The following is a 21,790-nucleotide window of genomic DNA, read 5'->3' as shown; positions in this document are numbered from 1 at the left end:
GGTCTTTAATAATATTTTCGTTGCGCCATGTAAATCCCACGAGCGCTAACAAAAAATCGATCAAAGGAGAAATAGCGATTTTCGCGGATTTAACCTAATCCCTAATCCAAATATTTCGAAAATATTTTGGAAAACATTAAAAAAAAAAAAAAAAAAAAGAAACGCGACAGGAATTTTAAAATATTATCGCGCTATTTAAAAGCGGAAGATTTTTTAAAGCGCGATTTAAATGGGGCATTATTCTACATAAAACAAGTCGTGCGTATCTGAACGAATTAAAAGAAGCTACAATTTTCAAATTATTATTTTAGTTATTATGTTACATTACATAATTATTCTAGTTTTTTTTATATATAATTTATACTATTTTCACTGACCATCGCGTGAAACATCGCTGGGCTGCTCGTTTACGCGGAAATAAATTCGGTCGCGAAAGTGCTGAAAAAACGAGGATGGCGGGAAAAATCGTAGGAAAATTGCGAGAGAGACGCGCGGATATTTCTGCGAGTCTCTTTCAGTCCTTGGGCTCTAGGCTGTGCTGTAGCATTGTATAAAGCGCAAGCCTCGTCCTGTAGTAGGAGTCTCCCTGCTCCTCCTCACCGCACACTATTGACGGGAGTTTTAATAAAAGTACCCCCACCATACACAGAGCAAGAGTGAGTAAGAGAGAGAAAGAAAGAGAGACGGAGATAGAGAGAAAGAGAGGAAAGCTAAACGTCGCAGTAGAAGGACCGCGCGGAGCCAAGAAGATATTGGGTAAAGCAAAGATCGTAAGGACACTTAGAGACATCGGGGCCCGGCGAAATTTTCGGCCGGGAAAAATTCAGTCCGACGTGATCGTTGACGCAAAAATAATTGCGATCTTCATAGACGATAATTGCAATAAATGGCGCTCGGCTCGGAATGAATATTTCATCGGGTGCTCTCAAAGAGACTTTCAGAAGAATCGCGAAACCACGCAAAAACGTCGGTAATTATGTCTCCCTCTCTCTCTTGAAAGCTCGATCTATCTATTAAAGTTATCTTTGTAATTAATCCGTGTAACGATGTCGCTGAAATTATCGTGAAAAGTAACACGTGAGAGAGTACTCGATATTTTGTTTTTTTTTTACGCGAGCACTTGTGAAATACAAGATGACGAGGTCTCATTATTATCGTCAACTTAATGAAATTTCAGTCGAGTAGGACGTGAAATAAAAAAATTTTCGAGAGCCGGTTGAATAAAATTATCTCGTATATAAAGTCTCGTTTTTCTCTCTCTCTCTCTCTCTCTCTCTCTCTCTCTCTCGAAAACTCGTCACAATAAAACTCTGCCGAACCCTTTTCTGTTTGCTGTGACTCCGCACACACACAGTGCGGGGAGTTTTTTTCTGCTGCAGTTAAAGTAAACTTATTGAAAAAAAATAAAAAAATGAGTTTGATCGGAAGTAAAAATTCGAAGAACGCCAAGAAACACATGTGCGATCGCGCGCGCGCGCGCGCGAGGTAAATCTATAATAAACACTCCGAGATAACCCCGCTGATATTTTTCGACGACTCAAAAAAGTTTTCCCGCCAATTGATCGGCCAATTGCCACTTACGGGCATAAAATACACACATAACGAGTGCGCGTTTTCACGTGCGGACGCATACAACCTGTTCAACGATTTGAAAACGCAAATACGAGTAACAGTGGGATTAAAACAGTTTGTGGTCAAACACAGAGAGGCATCCTTCGTGAATGGTAGTAATGGCAGATCACTCGTGCGAAGAGAGAGAGACCCATTGCGTATTGTACAGAATACGTGAGAGTAGGATTTATTTCTATAGGCTCGACGACGCGTTATAACAGCCGGCACTCTGTCTCTCTTCTCGCCGACGAAAGGGTGATGTCTAATGTCTATTCGTTCTGCCGCACCCACATACACACAACCGTCTCTCGTATATAAATCACATTTTAATGCAACAACAAGTACGTCATAAACGGCTTGATATCGAAAAGTAGAGCAAAACATCTGCTACCGCGAGAGTATCTTAAATAGACAAATGACAAAATGTGTTTTTTTTTTTGCTATGATTTTTCAAATTAAATTCAATGAGAAACAAAGAAGTTATTTTTTGGGAGATTATACGATACAAATCGAGCACCCGATATAGATTTTCGGATTAAAATTAACTTTTGAGTAATTGAGTGTGTAGTAATGTAAAAAAAATATTCTGCACGTACATTCGTAAGAAAAAAACTCTAATGACTCTTATAATTTGTCTGTCTCAATTAGATACTAATAGAGCCGTGTACGATTATTTGTTCAAATGACAAAAGTTCGAGAGGACTTGCTCTCCTTCTGCTTGATCTTTTGCCAAGGTTCGAACCTTAATTACACACACACACACACACATTTTGTCTAACAGTAAACTAATGTTCTCCATGCATTAATCTTGCCTTGTGGAATCAAGGAGGGTGGGAGACGGAAACGCGAGCACGTGCATTCGCGGACATACGATTTGACGGTACCGGAGACCCGGTGTGTGCGGCTAATCGATAGTAATGTCAATATTAAAACTGTGTAATAGCGCGTTAGTACTGCGAGGGTAATCGCCGCGGACTCGTCCAGCTGTGTCCACACGGCGCTTTACAGATTTCTAATGTTCCGTTCGAAGTGCTACGGGCAAATTGATTTATTGACCTGGTCCGTGATATTACCGCATGACTTATCGCGCCGGCAATTTCGTCGCGAAACTATTGGTTTAACTAATACATACCTGTAATATGTAGCGTGTCCCCTCGGCGTATTTCGCAAAGAAAGGATACGAAAGCTCCGACACGATGGTGTATAACCGAAAGGTCTCTCGAATAAATATTTCTTTAAAAAGATTTTTTTTTTACATCAATTTAAACAGACATAAAAATGCACATATTAAAAAAAAAAACACGCAAATTGGAACAAATTAAAACTAGCGAAAAAAAAACAAGCCGATATTAGGGTGTATTACGTTTGCATTGTGAATTTTAGCTGGTGACAGTAAATATTTACTCGGTTCTCTCTCTATTAATTTGCGAAATAATAGCACGGATTATCTTTGCAAATGTAAAATTCCAACCAAAAAAAAAAAAAAAACTCGGAGAAATAAAAAAAAAATTACGCGCGTGTAACTTAACTTCCAGAACGCGATCGGAATTGTTTACATAAAACGAGAACACGCGTGTATAGGTATCACACCTATCACCGCCGTAAATTTCGTTCTAATTCGGCCTCGGGAAAGGAGGGCGAATTTTATTCCGCAAATTATTATTCAGTTTAAAGTGTATCTGGTCACTTTTATAAATATTGTAAATCGCGACACGTCGTCACGACCCAATAAACGAGACGCCTTCGATCGGAAAATATATATATCCAACTATCGATCGCATGCATATGCAATGCCCGGCACGATCAGAGCGACGGGCGGTTGAGCACCCTTATCAAATACCCCCGACGCGCATGTCAGCTGATCGGGGGTGGAATATCAAAGGCGCCGGAGGGCGGGGCTGCCGGGCCACTCGCATGGCTTCGCCGTCGCTCGGAGAGCCTCTCTCTTTCTATCTCCCCGTCTTTCTCTCTCTCTTTTTCTCTCTGTTTTTTATCGTTCTTTCGCGAACAATAACCTTTAACCTTATCTTACTTAAGCGCCAACTTGGCCCAAACTTCCGGGATACAGATAAAGTTCATTCAATGTTAATGTTTCGCGTAAATTAAGTGTCCTTTATCAAGGATAACATTTATTCATGATCTCGTCCTCGCCTACAATTTCGCGCGCGCGCTCTCTTTCTCTCTCTCTCCGCGCTCTCTCTTCGATCTTCCTCCGTTCTGCTCCGCCTTCGAGATTTTGTTTCGACGTCTTTTATACTCGTGTTTTTTTTTTTTTTTTTTGGTTCTATTCATCCGAGAGTTTCTTCCCCGTTTACTACTGGAAAACATTGCATTTCAGGTAACTTTCGTCGTCATATTGTGCTTCCCCGCAAGATTTCATAATCTTATTATTATCTCGAGGACTCTGTGTTTTAGATAAAAAAAAAAAAAAAATAGTGCGAAAACATTACGGGTATCGAGAATGAGTGCGAAGTGAGAGGATGAGTTTCGCAAAGAAGAAGAGGAGTATCTTCCACCGCGTTCCCTTGCAAATGAATTCTTTGTAGCGCATAATATTTCTCCGTCGCGTCTTTCTTCTGCTTTGTGCAAAATCGACTTGCTAATTGCCGTATTATTTGCTACAATTGTTTTGTCGGACGAAGCCTGCTCTCTCTCTCTACGTCTTTAATTTGCGCGCAAATTTCACAAACGTGCGTTTTTTTTTTTTTTTTTTAATAATAAACTCCGCTCTAAAATTATTAATAACTTCGCGTTAAAAATGTAAGCTCTCTGAAGGTGTCACTCGACAGAATTTCTCTTGTTTATCCCTCATTGTTTCGGTTAATAGTCTCTGCTCGCTCCTACAAAAAACAAAACAAAACAAAACAAAGCGCCGTATTTAATTTTCACCTCGGAACAAGTTAGTTCTGCATGACAAATCAGCGTCGCGATGTTTGCTTTTGTTTGACGCTTTAGAAATTGCAGCTTGCTCCTTTTTTCTACGGTGCGTTGCGTCACAATGCGAATATCGCGGAGTTTCCGCCTCTTGCGTCCGTACAACGGGAGGAACAAAACGATGCACCCGGGGATGAGAAGAAGAAGAGAGAACCGACGGGAGGGACGGGGGAGAGTGGGGGGAGGCGGCGAATATACGCGCACACCCCACGCGCGCTGTATAATGCGATTATGCACAGGGAATATGTAGGGAGAATTAAATGCGAGTTAAAAAGGCATTAAGTAATTTCCGCGCAATCCTCTTACGCGTTTGAACTTCTCAATCCGCATAAACATCGCTCCTGAAGTCGGCTAATACGAAAACTTCATTTTTACTTCGCTGCGCCGAGCTGGTGTTTTATTTATTTTTATTTTTATTTTTTTTTTTTGCTTTCGCGCGAACGCTACTCTTGACATCGCAACGTGCGATACGCGATGATCAATTGCTATCTTTCTTTCTCTCTCTTTCTCTCTCTTGAGATGATTACATCTGCTTTAAGATAACTTTAATTAGCAATTTCTCTCCCGTTTCTTCTTTGTGTGTCTCGTAAATACAAATCAGGATATTATTTAAAACTTACTTCGTCGCGATATTCACCTTGTAAAGATGGATTTCTCTTTCTCTCTCGTTCTTCGGAAAATACTCGCGCGCTGAAAGAAGCGATCCGAGACAATTAAAGAATACAAGAAAGTGTAGTCTAATAGAGAAGACTCCGAAGTCCGGAGTTTGAAGAATCTTATCGGGTCAAGAACAACAATGACGGGGGGAGGCGTCGAGGCGCGAAACGCGAACAATAAGCATGTCCGTCGGCTTTGCCGCCGATCGCGTCCGCGTAATGCGCTTTCGCCCTAACAAGATTGACCTCCCACGAGCCGTGTATCCATTCAGGGGTCGGTGGCGATTAATCCGCGCTCCGTGACTTTTCGTTTCTGCCAAGAGAGAAAGAGAGAAAGAGACGCAAGACGAGGGGTCCAGCTGTCGACGGGGCACCGGCTGCGCGTACAATATCGCCGTGGCTTTTGGGGGATCCAAGATGACGGTTCTTCCGTCGGGCGCGTTATGTGACGAGGGGTTACTACAGTTACGACGACGACGACGACGACGACGACGACGGCAACGACGACGGCAACGACGATGACGGCGGTGGCGTCAGCTTGCGCGCAAGAAGAAACGGCTGACCCCGTGTCTGCGGACGCTGCCGAACCGGAGAGAAAAAGTCGACCCTCGCGGATTTATTGCGACTCCGAGATTCGGCGGTGCGGCGAAGGCTCCTCTTTCTCCATCGTTCCGCCATCGGGTCCAACTCCGTGATCACGTTTTCTCGAGTTTCCTGTGTGCGTTTCTTCTTTCGACGAAAAAAAATTCAATATCGGCAATTTCGCGCGGCGATCAAACGCGCATAACACAACGCCGGTATGAAAAAAGAAAAAAAAGAAACAAAAAAATTGCGTGTAAATTGATTGTCATCTCGTCCTCCGCAAGAAAAATTCCTCTCTGGTCTGCGATCTTGTACGAGTTTTTTTTATTTTCAATTAAGTTACGAATCTCTGTCAGAGGCTAGATATGTATACATAAAATATGATTAATCCATACAACGCGTATAATACACATCTGTGCAATGCCGAGAAAAATATATTGCGTTTATGTATATATAATTCTTCTACATTTCTTCTCAACACTTTACACGGTACAAAGTGGCGCGAACGTGCACGGCGCCGTTCGCGAGAAAATGTCACGGGACGAGGGCGGGACGAGGAGAGAGGGAGAAAACGTTCACGCGGCGAGATTCGTGCAAATCGTGATTTATCGGAACGAAATCCGGAAATCCATCACCGCGACTTTTCTCCCGGACGGGAAACAGGGAGGGGGGGGAGAAGATCTTCGGTCATTCGTATATCACACCATGTTGTCACCGGCCAACATGTGTCCGGGGACGCTCTTTCGCGATTAATGCACGAGACATACACAAACGAAATGAAATACTCGGAGTCTTGAAATATTCTGATACGAGATTGATCGATCTTGTGTCTCTTGTAACTTATGGGATTGAAACTCTTAAAGAGCGACTCGATTTCGCGTTAACGTATCGTTGCGCGAGTAAATAAAAAAGAAAAGCAAGGAAACGCTTGATTTGTTTTGAAGCTTGAACTATTTTTCTCAAGAACTGTTTCGAATCTCTGAGACGATACGAAATTATCGATTAAGATAAAAAAAAGTTCTTGTACCATTGTTTTTAATCTTTGTACTAAAATAAGAGGCGAGCGTGTGCCATGTTCGATTGATCGCGGGAACGAACGACGACAAATTTACGCGGACGCATTAATGGCGGGGGGAAAGGGGAAGGGAGTGTCGTTTTACAGGTGGCAATAGGGGAATTGCGAATGGTAGGAAGTGATTTATAAGGGTACACCGAATTCGATCGTTGTGTGTGCACGTGCGCTAAAGCTCTCGTTTTAGCGGCCATCGCGTCCGACGGTTCTTTCCCTTTTTTTTTATTTTTTTACTTTTTTGGGACGCAATTTTGTCACAAAATTCACGGCCTCGCCAAATTAGTGTTTGCGTGTCGACAAAAATTATTATCTCGATGCGTCTCGGATAAATCGAGGAAGAGAGAGGGCGTAAGAATGAAACGTCATATTTTTTTGTTTGAGATCATGCAGTGTGGCGCGACAAGACGAAAATAATGTCAGATGAGAGACTAATGTTAAATTAAAATTCGTACAAACGAGTACTACGTATTTTTACGAAGTCACGAAAAAATTTCGTGTGTTCGTGGAATCAGCGAAGTTACCGAAACAATAAAAACAAAAAAAAAAAACAAAAAATAAAAAAAACCAAAAAAAACGACAAAAATCGATGCACATGCACCTGTGAAAATGCGTGTTGTCGTTATCATATTGCAACGATTCCGTTTACATTGTAAACGCTGTGTAAATGTGTTACGAAAATATATGAGGTCACATATATGTATATATATATATATATGAGTGACAATTAACTCCGATATAGTTCACGCTCATCGCGGAAAAGGTATCATGTGTACACGTTGATGATAATGAGTTCGTCACGTCGTAAGTTACGTCAAATCTCGACACTGAAGCACGTGTCATGTTTAACATTAAATAAATAGAGAAATTAAACGGAGCCGGTTTTTGGCAGGGGCTTCAGTTTGGAAGTTAGATCGCGCCGCTGCTCATGGTACTCCTGGAAACAGGGCACGATGCACAGATTGATCTGACACTGGGGACACTGGTACTTGGTCTTTCTACGGAGTATTCTGCCGTGATCGTCGATCGTGTTCCAGCAATGATTGCAGCCCAAAGCGGGTCCCTGGCGCAATACCGGACAGTGACCCGATCGGTGATCACCCGTGTTTTCGCTAGGCTCTCTGCTGCTCGTCTGTAAGCGTTGGATGTAACAACAACATCTTTAACATACATAATTGCACGCACGCGTGTGCGAGAATATTTACCTGCGGGGATGACGAAGCTCGTCGCAACTCCGTTGACTTCACCCTCAATCCACCGGTGGTGGTAACGCTGCCTCCGCTGCTGCTTCCGATCAATGGATCGGAGGCGGTGGTTGTCGTTGGAGTCGGAGTTGTCTCGTCGCAAAGCTCCTCCTCCGTTTTGATGACGGGCGCCGGTTCGATTATGATCGAGGGACTCGTGGTCCTACCTGGCAACTCCGGATGGGAGTGTTGTCGCTGTATCCAGTAAGTCCCGGACGTGCTCGGTTGCTGACTAGATAGCAGCGGGTGCGAGTGCTGTTTTGTCAGGTACGCCGGTTGCGGCACCGTCAACAGACTGGACGACGTAGTCACCGCCAACAGATTCGGATGACTGACCAGTATGGTGTGCGCTGGCGGTGATACACGCGACTCCTCAAGGCTCCTCGACGCCTGAGGAAGATTCAGCGTCGGTGTGACTATGTGGGGCGATGAACCCGAATCACTCTCCGGCGACTGATGAGCTGACAGAGTCGGCTCCTTCTTCAGCCGCGGTTGCCTGATCAGCAGCCGCGGCCTCTTCTTCTCCGTGGGTGGCGACTGCTTGCACTGAAGAACTATAATAACAAATATGTAGTCTTGAGAGACAACAAAAGAAAAAACGAAACATCATCTACTTCAACAATACATGAAAAGTTGTCGGTTTATTATACAACAGATTGACGATTTATAAAATTATGATTTTTTTAAGAAAATATAAATACTGGGTTATATATTCTTATTATTATTCAACATCATAATAATATGCTACGTAATATGTGATGTTGATTAATAAAGAAAAGAAGGTTGTACAAACGCTGAGAAGAAGTAACAGGACTCACATTCTGTTGCAAATTGTTAGAATAATTTTTATTCCTTCAGAATTATCTTTTAATCTTCTATGTATATATATAAGGGGTATAAATGTTTCTTAGAAGTGTGTGTGTGTGTGTGTGTGTGTGTGTGCGCGCAATTAATAGCTATTGTATATTATTATTTATAAACACTTAATTTCTATCTTTAAACTATTCAAATATATATTTCTCGAGAAAGTGTTGCACATTTTCTTCAATATAAAGAATTTTTTTTTTTTTGTAGAAATAAATAAGATGAAAATATATGTACAATCGAAATATTCTTTTCAAGTGGTCTTCAGCGTTCGACGTGTTTTCTTGTGTGTTCAATACATGCATTACTTTGCTCTTTTAACGATTTATATATAAATTGTTGAGTGATGCACAATACAATACAACAAAGAACACAGCAAATTCGAAAGGAAAATTACTTTTGCACGCACAAGAAAAATTAGAAACATTAACTTTTATTTTACAGTTAATAGTAAAATACCATAGGTATAGATTGTTCTATAGAGTACTAACATGTTTCGCTGAAACCTGGAGAATATACATAACAAATTATATTATTATTAAACATAACAAAAACACAGATATCATAGCGAAATGGTATACATACACAGTATTCGTACAGTATTTATAAATGTTCATTTTCTACAGTTCAACCACATATCTCACATGGAATTTACAATTTAATTTATTTTAAACTAGTAGAATTATTTCCGCACAATAGCGGATAGATTAACTTAATTATAGTATATAACGATAGTAGATTTGCAATTCGTTATTTTATGTTCATTTTCGTTAACGTAACTTCCTAATCGTCAACTTGTTCGAACGAAACAAACGTGATTCGAAGATTATATAAAAGAAGTAGTCGTGTATAATAGATTATACGTGTCGAGAAACTATATTATATGTATGTAAAAAGCGCAAACAGGCAAACAAATTAAGTAAATACCGTATACAGAGGAAAACAAAAACGTTTATCTATAGAAAGTCTAGCGTAGCGTTTCTCATATATTTATCAACATATAGCAACAATTAATAATTGTAATACATGTATTGATAGATAATCAGCGTGTGCATAATGGTAGTCCCGTAATAATGTTTCCGGACACACATGTGCAAATACAGATGACGCAATCTTTTGTAATCTTATCTCGTCCTTTTTACTATTTACAGGTGTAGCACGATAAACTACAAGGATCAGTCAGTAATCGAGAGTAAGGTGTGTATTATTTGTATATGTATATATGTATATATATATATATGTATATATATATATATATAAATGTTTATGTATACACGTGTATGTTATGTATGTAAATATATATTTTTTTCGCTATATGTAATATGTACAATGTTATATACGACAACAGACAATGGTGGTTCAATGATTAATAGCAAAGTACATATTATTTTATCGCCGCCGCGCGAGTGTGTAACCATGTACTGTACCCAACTTGGAAATAGAATGAACTTTGCCATTAGGTATCGATTGATTCTCGTAAATACTAAAGATAAACAAATTTCACTATTTACCAATGCCGTAATGATTTATGCCGTAATCATTAAAGCACTGAGACTGCATCAATTTCAAGACAATGCCAAAGATTTGCGTCAGTAATGTCAATAAACAAAAAGCTACATATAGCTAATATATCAATAAATATATACATTATTAATATGTGTACATACAGTGTGTCTGACAAATGTTGACCAAGCCGAAGTGTAAAGGTAGATTGCATTGATCTGAGTCAAAAAGTCATGTAACATTTTAGAAAAATTCGCAATAATTATTGAGTGATTAATTAACACATGTGATCCAATGAGCGCGATGATCCGAATTCTGTAGGCGTATATGATTTTCAGTTGTAAAGAAAAATGGCAATTTTCTAACATGTGACACTTCTTGCGATCAACTGAAAATCACAGACACAGAATCCGGATCATCGCTTATTACGTGCTCATTGAGTCACATACACTAATTAATCATTCAATAATTATTGCAAATTTTGTAAAATAGCACATAACTCTTTTCGATCTAGATTAATTTAATGTACTTAATCTTCACACTTCGGCTTGGTCAAAATTTTTCAGACATCTTACATGTATTATATTATATAATATATATACATACGTATATTATGTGTATATTAATATATATTATATATTACTAATCATGTGTTAATTAATTTATACATATTTAATATATATTAGCCAATATATCTCTCACAATATAAAGCCTTACAATATAAATCGCCGACAAACGGATTAGGCATGTCACTGTAAATCCATTTAATTTATCACATCATAAACATCTTAGCTCAAGAGTCATGTGCGGTTATGTGATTGATAAGAAAAATTGAAGCGAAGCATAAAAATAAAAATGTTTCAATAAAACAATATATATATCTGAAAAAAATTAAATATATATAATAAAAATATATTAGTGTAAATAATATAAATAAGATGCGTCAAAAAAAGTTGCGTACGATCTTTTTTATGAACTAGAAATATAAAAAAAGTCCAAATATTTTAAGAATCACAAAGATGATTTTTTCATTTAATGAAATCCCGATTTTGTGTTACACACATCAGGATATTGCAACAGAAGAGTTATAAAGATTGCCAAATCTCACAGACCCGAAAAAAAAAAAACTAATTTCACTAAATCTTTACGCATACATATATGTACGTATATTGCATTATACAAGCGGGTCTAAGGAAGCAAAGTAATATTTCTCAAAGTCGTCTATAGAAGTGATTTTCCGAGTAAGATTCAGTTCACATGGTGTTGTAATTAACGCCGTGCAGATTGATCGGCATCGTGCTACTCGGCAATGAGTAATCCGTGTGCCTGCTGTCAATGTAACCGCTCAGCATCGTGTGTGGACTGTGACTGGTCAGCATGGTGTGAGTCGTGTGAGTATTGTGTGTGCTGTGCGGAGTTGTTGGCGGACCCATCGGCGTCGGGCTCTGCGAGTTCATGGGCTGCGCCGCCGGTGGCGCCGGCGGCGGCGAGGAGTTGACCTCTTGCTTAACGCGGGATTTGAGACTGGGCCGATTGTTCGGGTAGCCGCGCTTCTTATACTCGAGCCAGAGCGTTCGGTTGTTCACGCCGAACATCCTGGCCGCTTTGCAAAACCCTATGCCGCCGTAGCGTACGGCGTCGAGCGCGCGTATAAAGTTCTCGTCCGCCTGTGGATTAGTCGAGCGCTTCCTCTTAATCGCAGTCTGCGGGCTGGCGCAAGGACTCTGGCAGTTACTCGGGCACTGCGTCGATGGCGAGGGTCCGCCCGACGACGAGTGCTGCAACGTCCCGTGGGAGGAGTTCGGATAGTTCGTCAAGGCGCAACTGGAACCAGTCGTGCTGGTACCAGAGTACTGATCGCTGATGGTCGAGGATGCCGTTATTTCGGGCGTCGTAAACGCCGACGACGCTTGGATCGACAGATTCGTTTGACACGAGGACAGAGCGAAACGTGGATGATATGTGTGCTCCATAATAGTCCATTGTAATCCTGTAGAACAGACCGATTCATGTTTGGTCAGAGCACAGGAATGATCAACCCGCTGATAGACATCGCGTTTATTACAGCGCAAAGATAAGTGACAGAGTAATATGACTTGTAACACTATGAGATCTTATGATGAAATGAACAGAACGAGATTGTAATTTCATTCGATGAATCTTAGATTGACGTAAGAATCTTAAATTATTAGCTGATTTGCTCGTATGAATCACAATATTTCTATATGCTATATTTTTTTCAGAAAAAAGATAGCATTCATTAACTTCTATCAAAGATATATCAATGTTAAATGTTACATTCTGTCATCACTAATGCAACTCGAACTATGAATCAAAACAACAGATAATACGTCATCATATCTCTGTTATGAAACAAGACATGTTGAAATATATAGAATTATGATCTAATAAAACAAAAACAAAAAGTAAAGTTCGTATAGTCTATGGTATATGTAGAGAAACAATATATATATATATATATATATATACTAAGCTAAGTAAGCGAAAGATGATAGGTATTGTAAAAGTAAAAACAATCTTGTAAAGAAACGATAAAAATGAGCGTATTAAAATATGAAGTTGCAGCATGGCACAGATACATTTTCAAGCACATCGTTAGTTTTAATAATAAAACATATATGTATATATACGACGAGTTTTTTCTCTTTTTTTTTTTGTTTTTTTTTTTTTTACATTTAATAAAGGCACACATACATATTCTATTAAATGTCGAACGCCCAATGTGAACGCACTTTTTTGCATTTCACGAGCATAACGTACTGTGTGCTATGTATCTGTGTACCATGGTGACTTTCTTTTTTTATATATGAATGAGAAACACTTTTTTAAATTGTTATTATTATTTTTATGCACATTCGCATTTATCAGAATTCCAATTCCTGAAAATTTCGCTCTATTTTCATGTCAAACGTCCGTTGATCCTTCTTGTGCAATACATTTAAACGCATCTGTGCCAGCATATATATATATAAATATATATATGTATATAATATAAAAATGTGTAAAATTTCGCTCATCGATCATGCAGCTTAAAATACCCACCACACAGTCAGTATGCAACAATTGAAATAACAATTACGTATTAAAGAACAATCGGAAAAGTATGTTTGCTGAAAGGGGGAGCTATCATGCAGATTGCGATATCACATTCTAGACAAAATGTTACAATGTATGTAAACCTACTACGACAACTATGTATCATTAAAATATGCAATTACGATTGACTCGTGTACACGATAACGTAATACCCATGAATTAAAACCCATGTCTTTGAACTTTCATACGTTTGTACACAAGTCAGATTATTAACACCGTATCAATCAATCTGTTGTATAATCGATGATGAGTTCATCTCTCTGACTAATCATGTAAAAACAGGATTTAATATGATCAGATTTAGTTACACGTGTTTTACGATGTGAATCACATTAAATTGTTCGATCATGTACGTTCTTTGAAAAACTTGCATTCTTTTTACGCGCGATATCAATTATTAGTATAAATTTTTTTTATGGATGTTATACAGTGTGAAAAGTACATAGTTCCCATATAATATTATTTTTATAGCATACGACTTGATAAGCAACTTATTTTTATTTTTTTTCAGAAAAATAAAATTCATAAAAACATACGTATTCAAAGAAACATATTTAAATTATTTTTATCTACATGAAAGAATGAGAAATTATCTTGATTTACAGCCACATACAAACTTATAAAACACATGCGGCATAAAAACGTAATAACAATTTGCATTTCTAATTTTGTATACATTAACCTTTGGTAGACTAATTTTTGTTCTATGCATAATATGTTTTACGGCAAGTAGTAAAGTTTATAATATTACGTTGCTCCTGAGTTTTGCTAGGTTTTTGGAATCTCTCATCTGAACTTATCTAAAGCAATTTTAGCAATAAGTTTTACATCTTACCTTGATGAACTGGTGGTTGCGAAGAAACAGAACTTGGTTGTCCAATATTTGTCGCGGTCGGTTGACTCACATCCTGAATAGAACCGTCGCTTTGAGCCGGCGTGTTGGCTGAACTGGTCTCCATATTACTCATCTAAAAACAAAAATACAAAACCAAAATACAAGAATGCTGTTCAAAATCGGTTCTGGATTCAATGAGAGAAGAAAAAAAATGTTACTTACGCGAGTACTTACAATCGATATTTGATCCTCATCAATACTGCCCTGAGATTCTGTGCTGGTATTTACCGGTCTTTGCCTCAAATTCTCTCCGCTTTCTTGAGAGGCAATTAGAGGTTCAGGTTTTACAATGTTAGTAGCCACCAACGTGATTTCGTTAATCTCTTCCGGTTTGTCGCCTGAGCCAGAGGTCGAGCCTGTGGAAGATTTCCGTAATCTTTTTCTACGAAACGAGGGTGACAATGGAGACGGACTGGGTGAACAAGATTCACCGCGATCTCCTCCGCCGGTTTCGCTGCTGCCGCTTGGCCACTTGGTCAATGACGCTGTGTGCATTTCTGCGAGTCCCTTTATTTTTAAACTCTCTGCAGTCTGTTAAGTAAACAATATGTTACCAACTGATCAGATACAACAATATATTATTTTGGATTACACACCGATCATTGATTATACCTACCTTTATGATGGATGGCAGCTGATCCTGTGATATGTTTACTTCCCCGTAATACATAAAGTCCACCATAATTTTCAAATCGGAATATTTAATGTCTTTAAGTATAACGATAGGATGCTGACAGGGATTCACTGTGAACAGCGACTGAAAGTAGGTACTGCACGCCGACAGTACGACTTTGTGAGCTTGAATTTGCCTGCCCTCGGCAGCAAGGGTGACGTCCACCAAGGTTTCATTGTTCAGCAAATTGGAGAAAACTGAGATGAAATTTGGCTGATGATTGTTCCATCGTAAGCAATACTGTTGCATAGACATTGTGACCACGCTCTAGGAATCTCTTCTGCAATTTGACTATAACACACACAAAAGACAAACATGTTTATAACATTGTTTACAATTTAAATACAAATACATTTGTAATTAAATATAAATAATAAATATAAATAATAAATATAAATAATAAATAATTAAATATAAATATTACGTAGCAATATGACAAAAAATATACACAAAAATACACACTCGAGATTTATTATTGCATAAAAGTAAAAACTTGCTCCGATATATATTTTTAATAAATAACAATGTTATACATACATACATATATATATACATAAATATTTACACACACATCATCATTTGTACGTATTAATTAAGAAACAACATCGAAATGAATACTTGACAATTTCCCGTTTCGGGAGTTTTTCTTTGAAAAGAGTCGCAAAACCAACACAGAAATACAGTTAGAAAGTGTCAGCCGAGACGTGACATGTCGAGTGCCGCGGAAATACACAAACTTCGACGACGTTCTCTCGACGTCATGGAAGATGCACGACCTAATAGGTAAACATTGTACATCCTGTATTCGTCGCGAGATCTGTGCGCGAGTGTAGCTTTTGCGTGACGATAATACATAGTTATATTAACACAACACGATTATACGTGAACCGCACGAGAACGACGATTCTGGATGGAAAAGCGAGAGGAAGACGGAGGAAGTCAGCGGAGTGCTTACTCGAGTCGTGAAAGGGCTTCCTTGTCCTCGGCGAATCACCTCCGTGGCTGGGCCACGCGTTTTGCCCGTCGAGGAAAACTCGCCTTTCTCGCTCGTTCGTTCGCTCGCTCGCTCGCACCGGTCCGTCGGTTTAGAGCGCAACACACCTCGTCGCTACCACCGCGAACCCCACGAAATTTTCCACAACAGACTGAGCGATGACGCTTGTGTAATTCGCGAATGACGTCATGGACGTGGGGGAGGATTTACGCGGACGCGAATGCGTGAACGCGCGGGAGTCGCCGCGCGCGCTACCGATTATTCTTTTCTCGCGGGAGTCGCACACGCGAGTTGCCCTCGAGCGACAAACGTTTCGCACACACGGGGGGGAAAAGGATTGCGTGAAGGATCGAAAAATACGCGAGATCTTATCAAACGCGCGTCCTCTCGTGAAATCTAACTTGATCAATATAGCGGGCCCGGCCGGCGTCGCCACCTGGCGAGCGATCCGCGCGAACGCGAACGCGCACGTTTTTTCGAACGCGGGGATGCACAAACAGACGGTGTTTTTTTTTTTTTTATTACAGTGTATCATTTCTCGAACGTTTCTCTGAAACGGTCTCGTGTATTGCGGGATGTTACAAGCAATAATTGTTTTTCATATCTACATCATCTGATTTCAACTTTTAATTGATGAACGTTGATCAAAGAACATATTTCAACACGCCCATGGGCAGTTGTTGAAAAATTTACGCGAGAATCGTGTACATTGTTCTCCTATTTCTCATAAAAAAAAAAAAAGGAACAAACCTGTCAACGCGAGCCGCCGTGTTTGATGGAGTCACGCAAAAAAAACGTCTTTATTTCATCTCATCGTGTGCAAAATCCCAAATCCCGTAATGCGCCGAAGGAACGAAGTTAACACAGAGGAGAAACCGCAACGATGATTCTCGACCGGTCGATAAATCTCGAGGCGCGACTCTTCTCGACTTTCGATAACTCGCGATTATAACTCTCGATTCACCTCGTCGAGAAATTCCCTCCCTCGTCTGACAAGTGCTGCTGCTCCGTTGCTGCGAAAACTCGGTCGAAAAACAGGTGTCGTCCCCACTTTCCGGACGTCCTAACCTCGGTGTTGATCGCTCCGCTCCGCGCCGCGCCGCCTCGCGCGATGTCAGGCGTATCCTCCGCTTAGTGTGCGACGACGGGCGACATGCATGCACGCGAACTACCTCCTGCTCCTGTTTCGCCGCGCCGTTAGAGCTTCGGGTGCCAGAAGAGGGTGACAGAAGGTGCGTATCGACGAAATGGGATGTCAAGTAAATCGACCAACCGCGAGAGAAGAGCGACGAGAAAGAAAGAGAGCGCGAAACCCGCGTCGTCGTGTATAACGCGCGCGCTGCTGTATACGTCCGCAGATCTGCGTTAAGGTTCTCGCGAAAAGATCGTTCCCGTGTCTCCGACGGTCCCGGGGAACTCGACTTGGGGCATTTGGTACCGGCTGATCCGCGCGCCGTTAACGATCGCTCCTGCGTTGGGCGCGCTCGGTGTTCGAGGATTGTTTCGAGGAGAATAATCTCAGGATCCGCACGTCTTTCGCGAACAAAATTCATTCTCGCACGTGCACGCATCGCCGTAACGCGAACTTGCGTCTCGTCGCCGAGGCGTCGGGTCACAGTTGACACATACATACACACACATGCACACACACACACACACACGGGGAGTGTGTTTGAACGAGCGCCGCGGGAGATGTTCCCGGGTGGACCGCGCGGCAAGCCGGGCAAGTTCATTTCAGCGGGAAGAGATACAGGCACGATTCTCCGCGCATCGTCGTGTGTGTGTGTGTGTGTGTGTGTGTTATCGGAGGAACGTCCGCAGGAACGGTGGGAACCAACGCGGTTTTAATTCCGCGCGCGGAGCGGAAGGAGCTCCTTCGCGTATCGCGGCGAAACGTAAGTGAACGTCGATCACGTCGAGTGTATTGTGCGCGTCTTCGTGTGAGGAAAGTTTTACGGAAGCGACTGCCACGTTTAACGTCAAACGCGTGGCGCGAATCGGCCACGCGTCTTTACGTGTCCAATCTCTCTTTCTTTCGTCAGCTCCGCTCGCGCGAATGTGCGTGCGTACGTGCGTGCGTGCGCGCATTCGTCGGGACGATTTTTTACGCGCGATCGTTTATTATCAGCAGGTACGTCGGGGATTTATTTTGCAATTTCTCAAATCGCGTTTGAGCCAAGCTGAGAGAAAATTCGCGATGAATAGAACTCGCGTTCTATCGCGCTAGACACACTTTCGAAGGCGGTGAGAGAGACGCGCGTGAACGAGCACGCACGGCGCGAGAAGCGTGCGGCGCGTGTGGCTTAACGGTGCCCCGGTTGAAGTAGGTGTTGCGAATCCGCCGCGTTGCGGCGAGAGAGAGATTACGCGCGAGCGAGCAGCACCGCTCGTTTCCTCTCGCGCGAGAACCGATTCCTCTTTTCGCGAGAGAACAAAATAAAAAAAAATCCGACGGGATTTAAAATTAACTCAAATCGAGATGTATTAATAGTGTCCGCCGAATATAACTTTTATCTTCTCGCGACGCGCGACTTGGATATTTATTTTGTCGTTCGCGCGCGCGGAAAAAAGTATCAGAAAAGTCATCATCGAAAACTCTTCGTCTCCGGCGGGGCGGAATAGGTGTTTTACGCTTGAGTTCGTTTGTCTCTCTCGTTTTGTGTGTAAGGTAATTCTCTTTTATGTTTTTAATAATTTGATTGTGTGTTATTTCTTGCATACGTCGCATTGCTCGAATGGTTGTCGTTTGCGTTTTCGCAAGGACTTTACTTTCAACAACGTCAATCTCTGAATTCAATTTTTGGAGATTTCAAACGTGAATATCACGTCGGACATCGAACCTACAACGTTCACGGATTACGAATTTTGTATCGCTGAAGAGGATTGAAAAAATCCAGGATCGAAACGTTTCGATTCTCGAGGAGAATATTAACGAGGTTCGCAATGATTTCCGAGCGGTGGCCGGTATATCGGTCTTTACATTCCCTTTTGATACTTTATAAGAATAAATGTTCGTGAGATGCAAATTAAACGTCCCTAATATATAGTTGAATTTAAATTTACATCCACACGCTCATCCATACTTGGCTCCTCCATTGTCTCTTATTATTATATTTGCATAAAAAAAGTACACTCTAGAACGAAAAGTGAAATAAGAAAAAGCCAGCTAGATTTTTAAGATTAAAAATTTCAATTTCCACGAAATCTAAATAAACACACACACATACACGCGCGCGCGAAGTTCGCTTTTATCGCATTTTCCCTCGCTCCGTGAAACAAATGCGCTGACAAGAGAAGAGCGAACAAAAAAAAACAAAAAAAAAACAAAAAAAAACAAAAATGTTAAAGCCAATCCGCTAAGGATCGAAAATCCAATTAAATTGCAAAAGTTCCGCGCATTCCTTATAAATTTAGTTTCTTGCAATCGTTTGGTGTTGCGCGATCGCGGTCTTAGAAAAATAAACGCTGGAAAGAAAAAAAAATCGACTCGCTTATCTTTATCGCGTGCAGCGAAAAAAATAAACGTAAGCGAACTCTGTCTTTTTCAGATAACTCGGAAATGCAAAGCGCGGAAAACAATTTATTTTTTTATAGAAAAAGAAATATAAAAATCATTATTTTACGTTCCGCGAGAAGAATTCCGTTGCGCACCGTCGAATATTATATTTCTTCGGGGAAATTAAAGCGCGCGAGCAATTGCTATTTGCTATTGTTGTTTACGCACGGTATAAGAGAACCCCGGCATTACCTCATATATTCCCGCTCTACATTCACCTCTCTTTAAACGCCGTCATATCCGGTTTTCGCGTTTCATTCACGTAACACGTTTGATCTGAAGCGGAGAAACGGAGCCCTTGGCTGTTCACTTAGAGAGCTACTCCGGTGCAGAACTCGCGTCACTTAGACGCGACTTCTCTCTTTCTCAATGTCCGACGATTGATTCTCTCGAGCTTTCAACCGATTCCTTCTTTTGTCCCCGAGCACAAAAAAAGTGCGAAGAATAAATCTTTCTCCTCTGTTTTTTTTCCCCGTTTTTCCTGTGTGAGAAGGAGTCATCGCGGTAGTGTCGCGCGTTACTCTATTTTCACTCTCGCCTGTTGACACAACGACGAGAGAGATCGGCATCTTTCTATAATCCTATTCACGGAGATGATATCACAAGAAGAATTGGGAGCTTTGCGATAGGGTGTACGTATAATGTAATGGTTTAGAAATACGACGGGGATGCGTCAAAATCGATCGATCTATCGACGGAACCAGGTCAGCTGTGGTCCGGGGGGAGATCTTCATCTCCCACGCTGTACCGTAAACTAAAACTCAAGTTGAGCGAAACGGAAACGGGGGACTTGCGACTTATTAGACTGAATCCAAAGAGGTCGAGAGACGTGTATATAAAAAAATGTTTACCGGTTTTTGTACCGAAATCCTCGTGGTTTCTCTCCCCGCTCGGATAGTCGGTGTTGTTTCCGCAGCCTTCGTTTCGGAACGGAGATTATGGTCGATCGGGTCTTTTAACAAGGCGTTAAAATGCGCATTGTTCATGTCCGTTTGTTCACGTCGTTTCGCGAAAAATAAATCGGCCTTGATTTCGTTTCAATCCGTCGATGAAATTGAAACCGACCCCGGGGGACGAATGATAAGATAACCGATCTCGTACGCATCAGCGACTAGCGGCGACTAATCGCGAACTGAAAATTAGAAAGAGAGAGAGAGAGAGAAAGTGCAAGAGAGTGAAAACTACTCGTCCTCCTTGTATGCTCCTCGTGCTTTTTTTGCAACATGCAAATGAGCGCTATTGTATTTATTCTCGGCTCTACTGATTCCCTTTCGTTTCCCATTTTCGCGCGGTTCACGATTGAAAAAGTCGTTACAATAGTCGACCCATATTCTCTGTTTCTTTTTTTTATTTTTTTATTTTTTTTTCAAGTACCAGGAAAAGACAATCAGAGAGAATTTCAAAACTTAATCATCTCGTCGGCGTTGAAGTTAGTTTCAAATTTTTAAAAGGGATAACTTTTTAAAAGCGCGTTATTCGTGTAATTTTGCTTCGTCGTTCGATCAAAAAAGCGCCGATTTCAGTCGTTTTCCGACCGTCACGTAAAACGACGAGCATGCGAACCGACGATAGCAAATTCGACGGTCCAATCGCCCGACACATTCCGACACGTTTGCGTCCGCGGTCGTTTCGGAACGAGATTGTCGCGGCGAGTGATCCAAGTTAAAATTGTGCTCCTAGTTTCGATCTCTTTCTCTCCATCTGTCTCTCGCAAATTTTCAATCGTCCGCGGATTTCGGTGAGTTAAATCAAGACGAGAGAATTTTCCATTTAGAATTTTAATTTTAGCCACTATGTGTTTAAAACTAAGCGTTCGAACTTTATTGATAAAAAAAGAACGGTGACGTTGACCTCAGTGTTTGAACTAATCGAATGAGAGAAAAAAAATGTGTCCCGACTTGGAATATCAGTCGTTGTCTCGTTACTCGTCGTCGGAGTGCCGTTTGGAGGAATGCGGCGCACCTGTCCGTCCGTTATCCGTCTTCAAGGCTGATATAGAGCGCTTCGGGAACCTGTGCATCGCAGGGCGTTGCACAGTCCGGTCTGGTCTCTCCTCTCTCTCTTTCTCTCTTTCTCTCTTGTCAGAGAAACT

The 21,790-nt window shown here is 41.1% G+C and overlaps 2 protein-coding genes across 11 annotated transcripts in view; one reads left to right on the top strand and one right to left on the bottom strand.

Annotated features, from left to right (window-relative positions):
- Positions 1 to 6,068: 6,068 nt before the first annotated feature.
- Positions 6,069 to 20,989, bottom strand: LOC109859636 (longitudinals lacking protein, isoforms H/M/V). 6 transcript variants are annotated; one of them, XM_020438100.1, is made up of 6 exons: positions 20,550 to 20,989; positions 15,092 to 15,439; positions 14,638 to 15,006; positions 14,416 to 14,548; positions 8,058 to 8,650; positions 6,069 to 7,984 (listed from the first exon to the last, which is right to left on the bottom strand). In XM_020438100.1, the coding sequence occupies exons 2-6, from the start codon at positions 15,401 to 15,403 to the stop codon at positions 7,721 to 7,723; spliced, it is 1,671 nt and encodes a 556-aa protein (XP_020293689.1). In that variant the 5' UTR covers positions 15,404 to 15,439; positions 20,550 to 20,989; the 3' UTR covers positions 6,069 to 7,720. The 6 variants fall into 6 exon arrangements, with proteins under 6 accessions (XP_020293689.1, XP_020293679.1, XP_020293669.1 ...); XM_020438090.1 differs by lacking the exon at positions 20,550 to 20,989 and adding an exon at positions 17,107 to 17,195; XM_020438080.1 differs by lacking the exon at positions 20,550 to 20,989 and adding an exon at positions 16,893 to 17,088.
- The window catches only part of LOC109859614 (polypeptide N-acetylgalactosaminyltransferase 5), an 18,873-nt gene continuing 14,353 nt past the window's right edge, over positions 17,271 to 21,790 (top strand). Inside the window, exon 1 of one of the 5 annotated variants that reach the window (XM_020438057.1) lies at positions 17,271 to 17,374. The gene's annotated coding sequence lies outside the window, so the exon portion shown is untranslated. Of the gene's footprint in view, positions 17,375 to 17,410; positions 18,038 to 18,633; positions 18,811 to 19,058; positions 19,079 to 21,790 lie in introns of those variants that run through there. The other 4 variants (XM_020438009.1, XM_020438035.1, XM_020438018.1 and 1 more) reach the window with 4 other exon arrangements.

This window comes from Pseudomyrmex gracilis, unplaced genomic scaffold (genome assembly GCF_002006095.1).
Source record: "Pseudomyrmex gracilis isolate BER0280 unplaced genomic scaffold, ASM200609v1 scaffold_7, whole genome shotgun sequence".
Lineage (NCBI taxonomy): Eukaryota > Metazoa > Arthropoda > Insecta > Hymenoptera > Formicidae > Pseudomyrmex > Pseudomyrmex gracilis.
Note: the sequence above shows the minus strand (reverse complement) of the source record. Positions and strands in the feature narration are given on the sequence as shown.

Coding starts and splice junctions, on each gene's coding strand:
- LOC109859636 (XM_020438100.1), bottom strand. CDS start 15,403: ATGTCTATGCAACAGTATTGCTTACGATGGAACAATCATCAGCCAAAT. Junction 15,007..15,091: donor AGCTGCCATCCATCATAAAG/GTAGGTATAATC, acceptor TTTACTTAACAG/ACTGCAGAGAGTTTAAAAAT. Junction 14,549..14,637: donor TATCGATTGTAAGTACTCGC/GTAAGTAACATT, acceptor TTTTGTTTTTAG/ATGAGTAATATGGAGACCAG.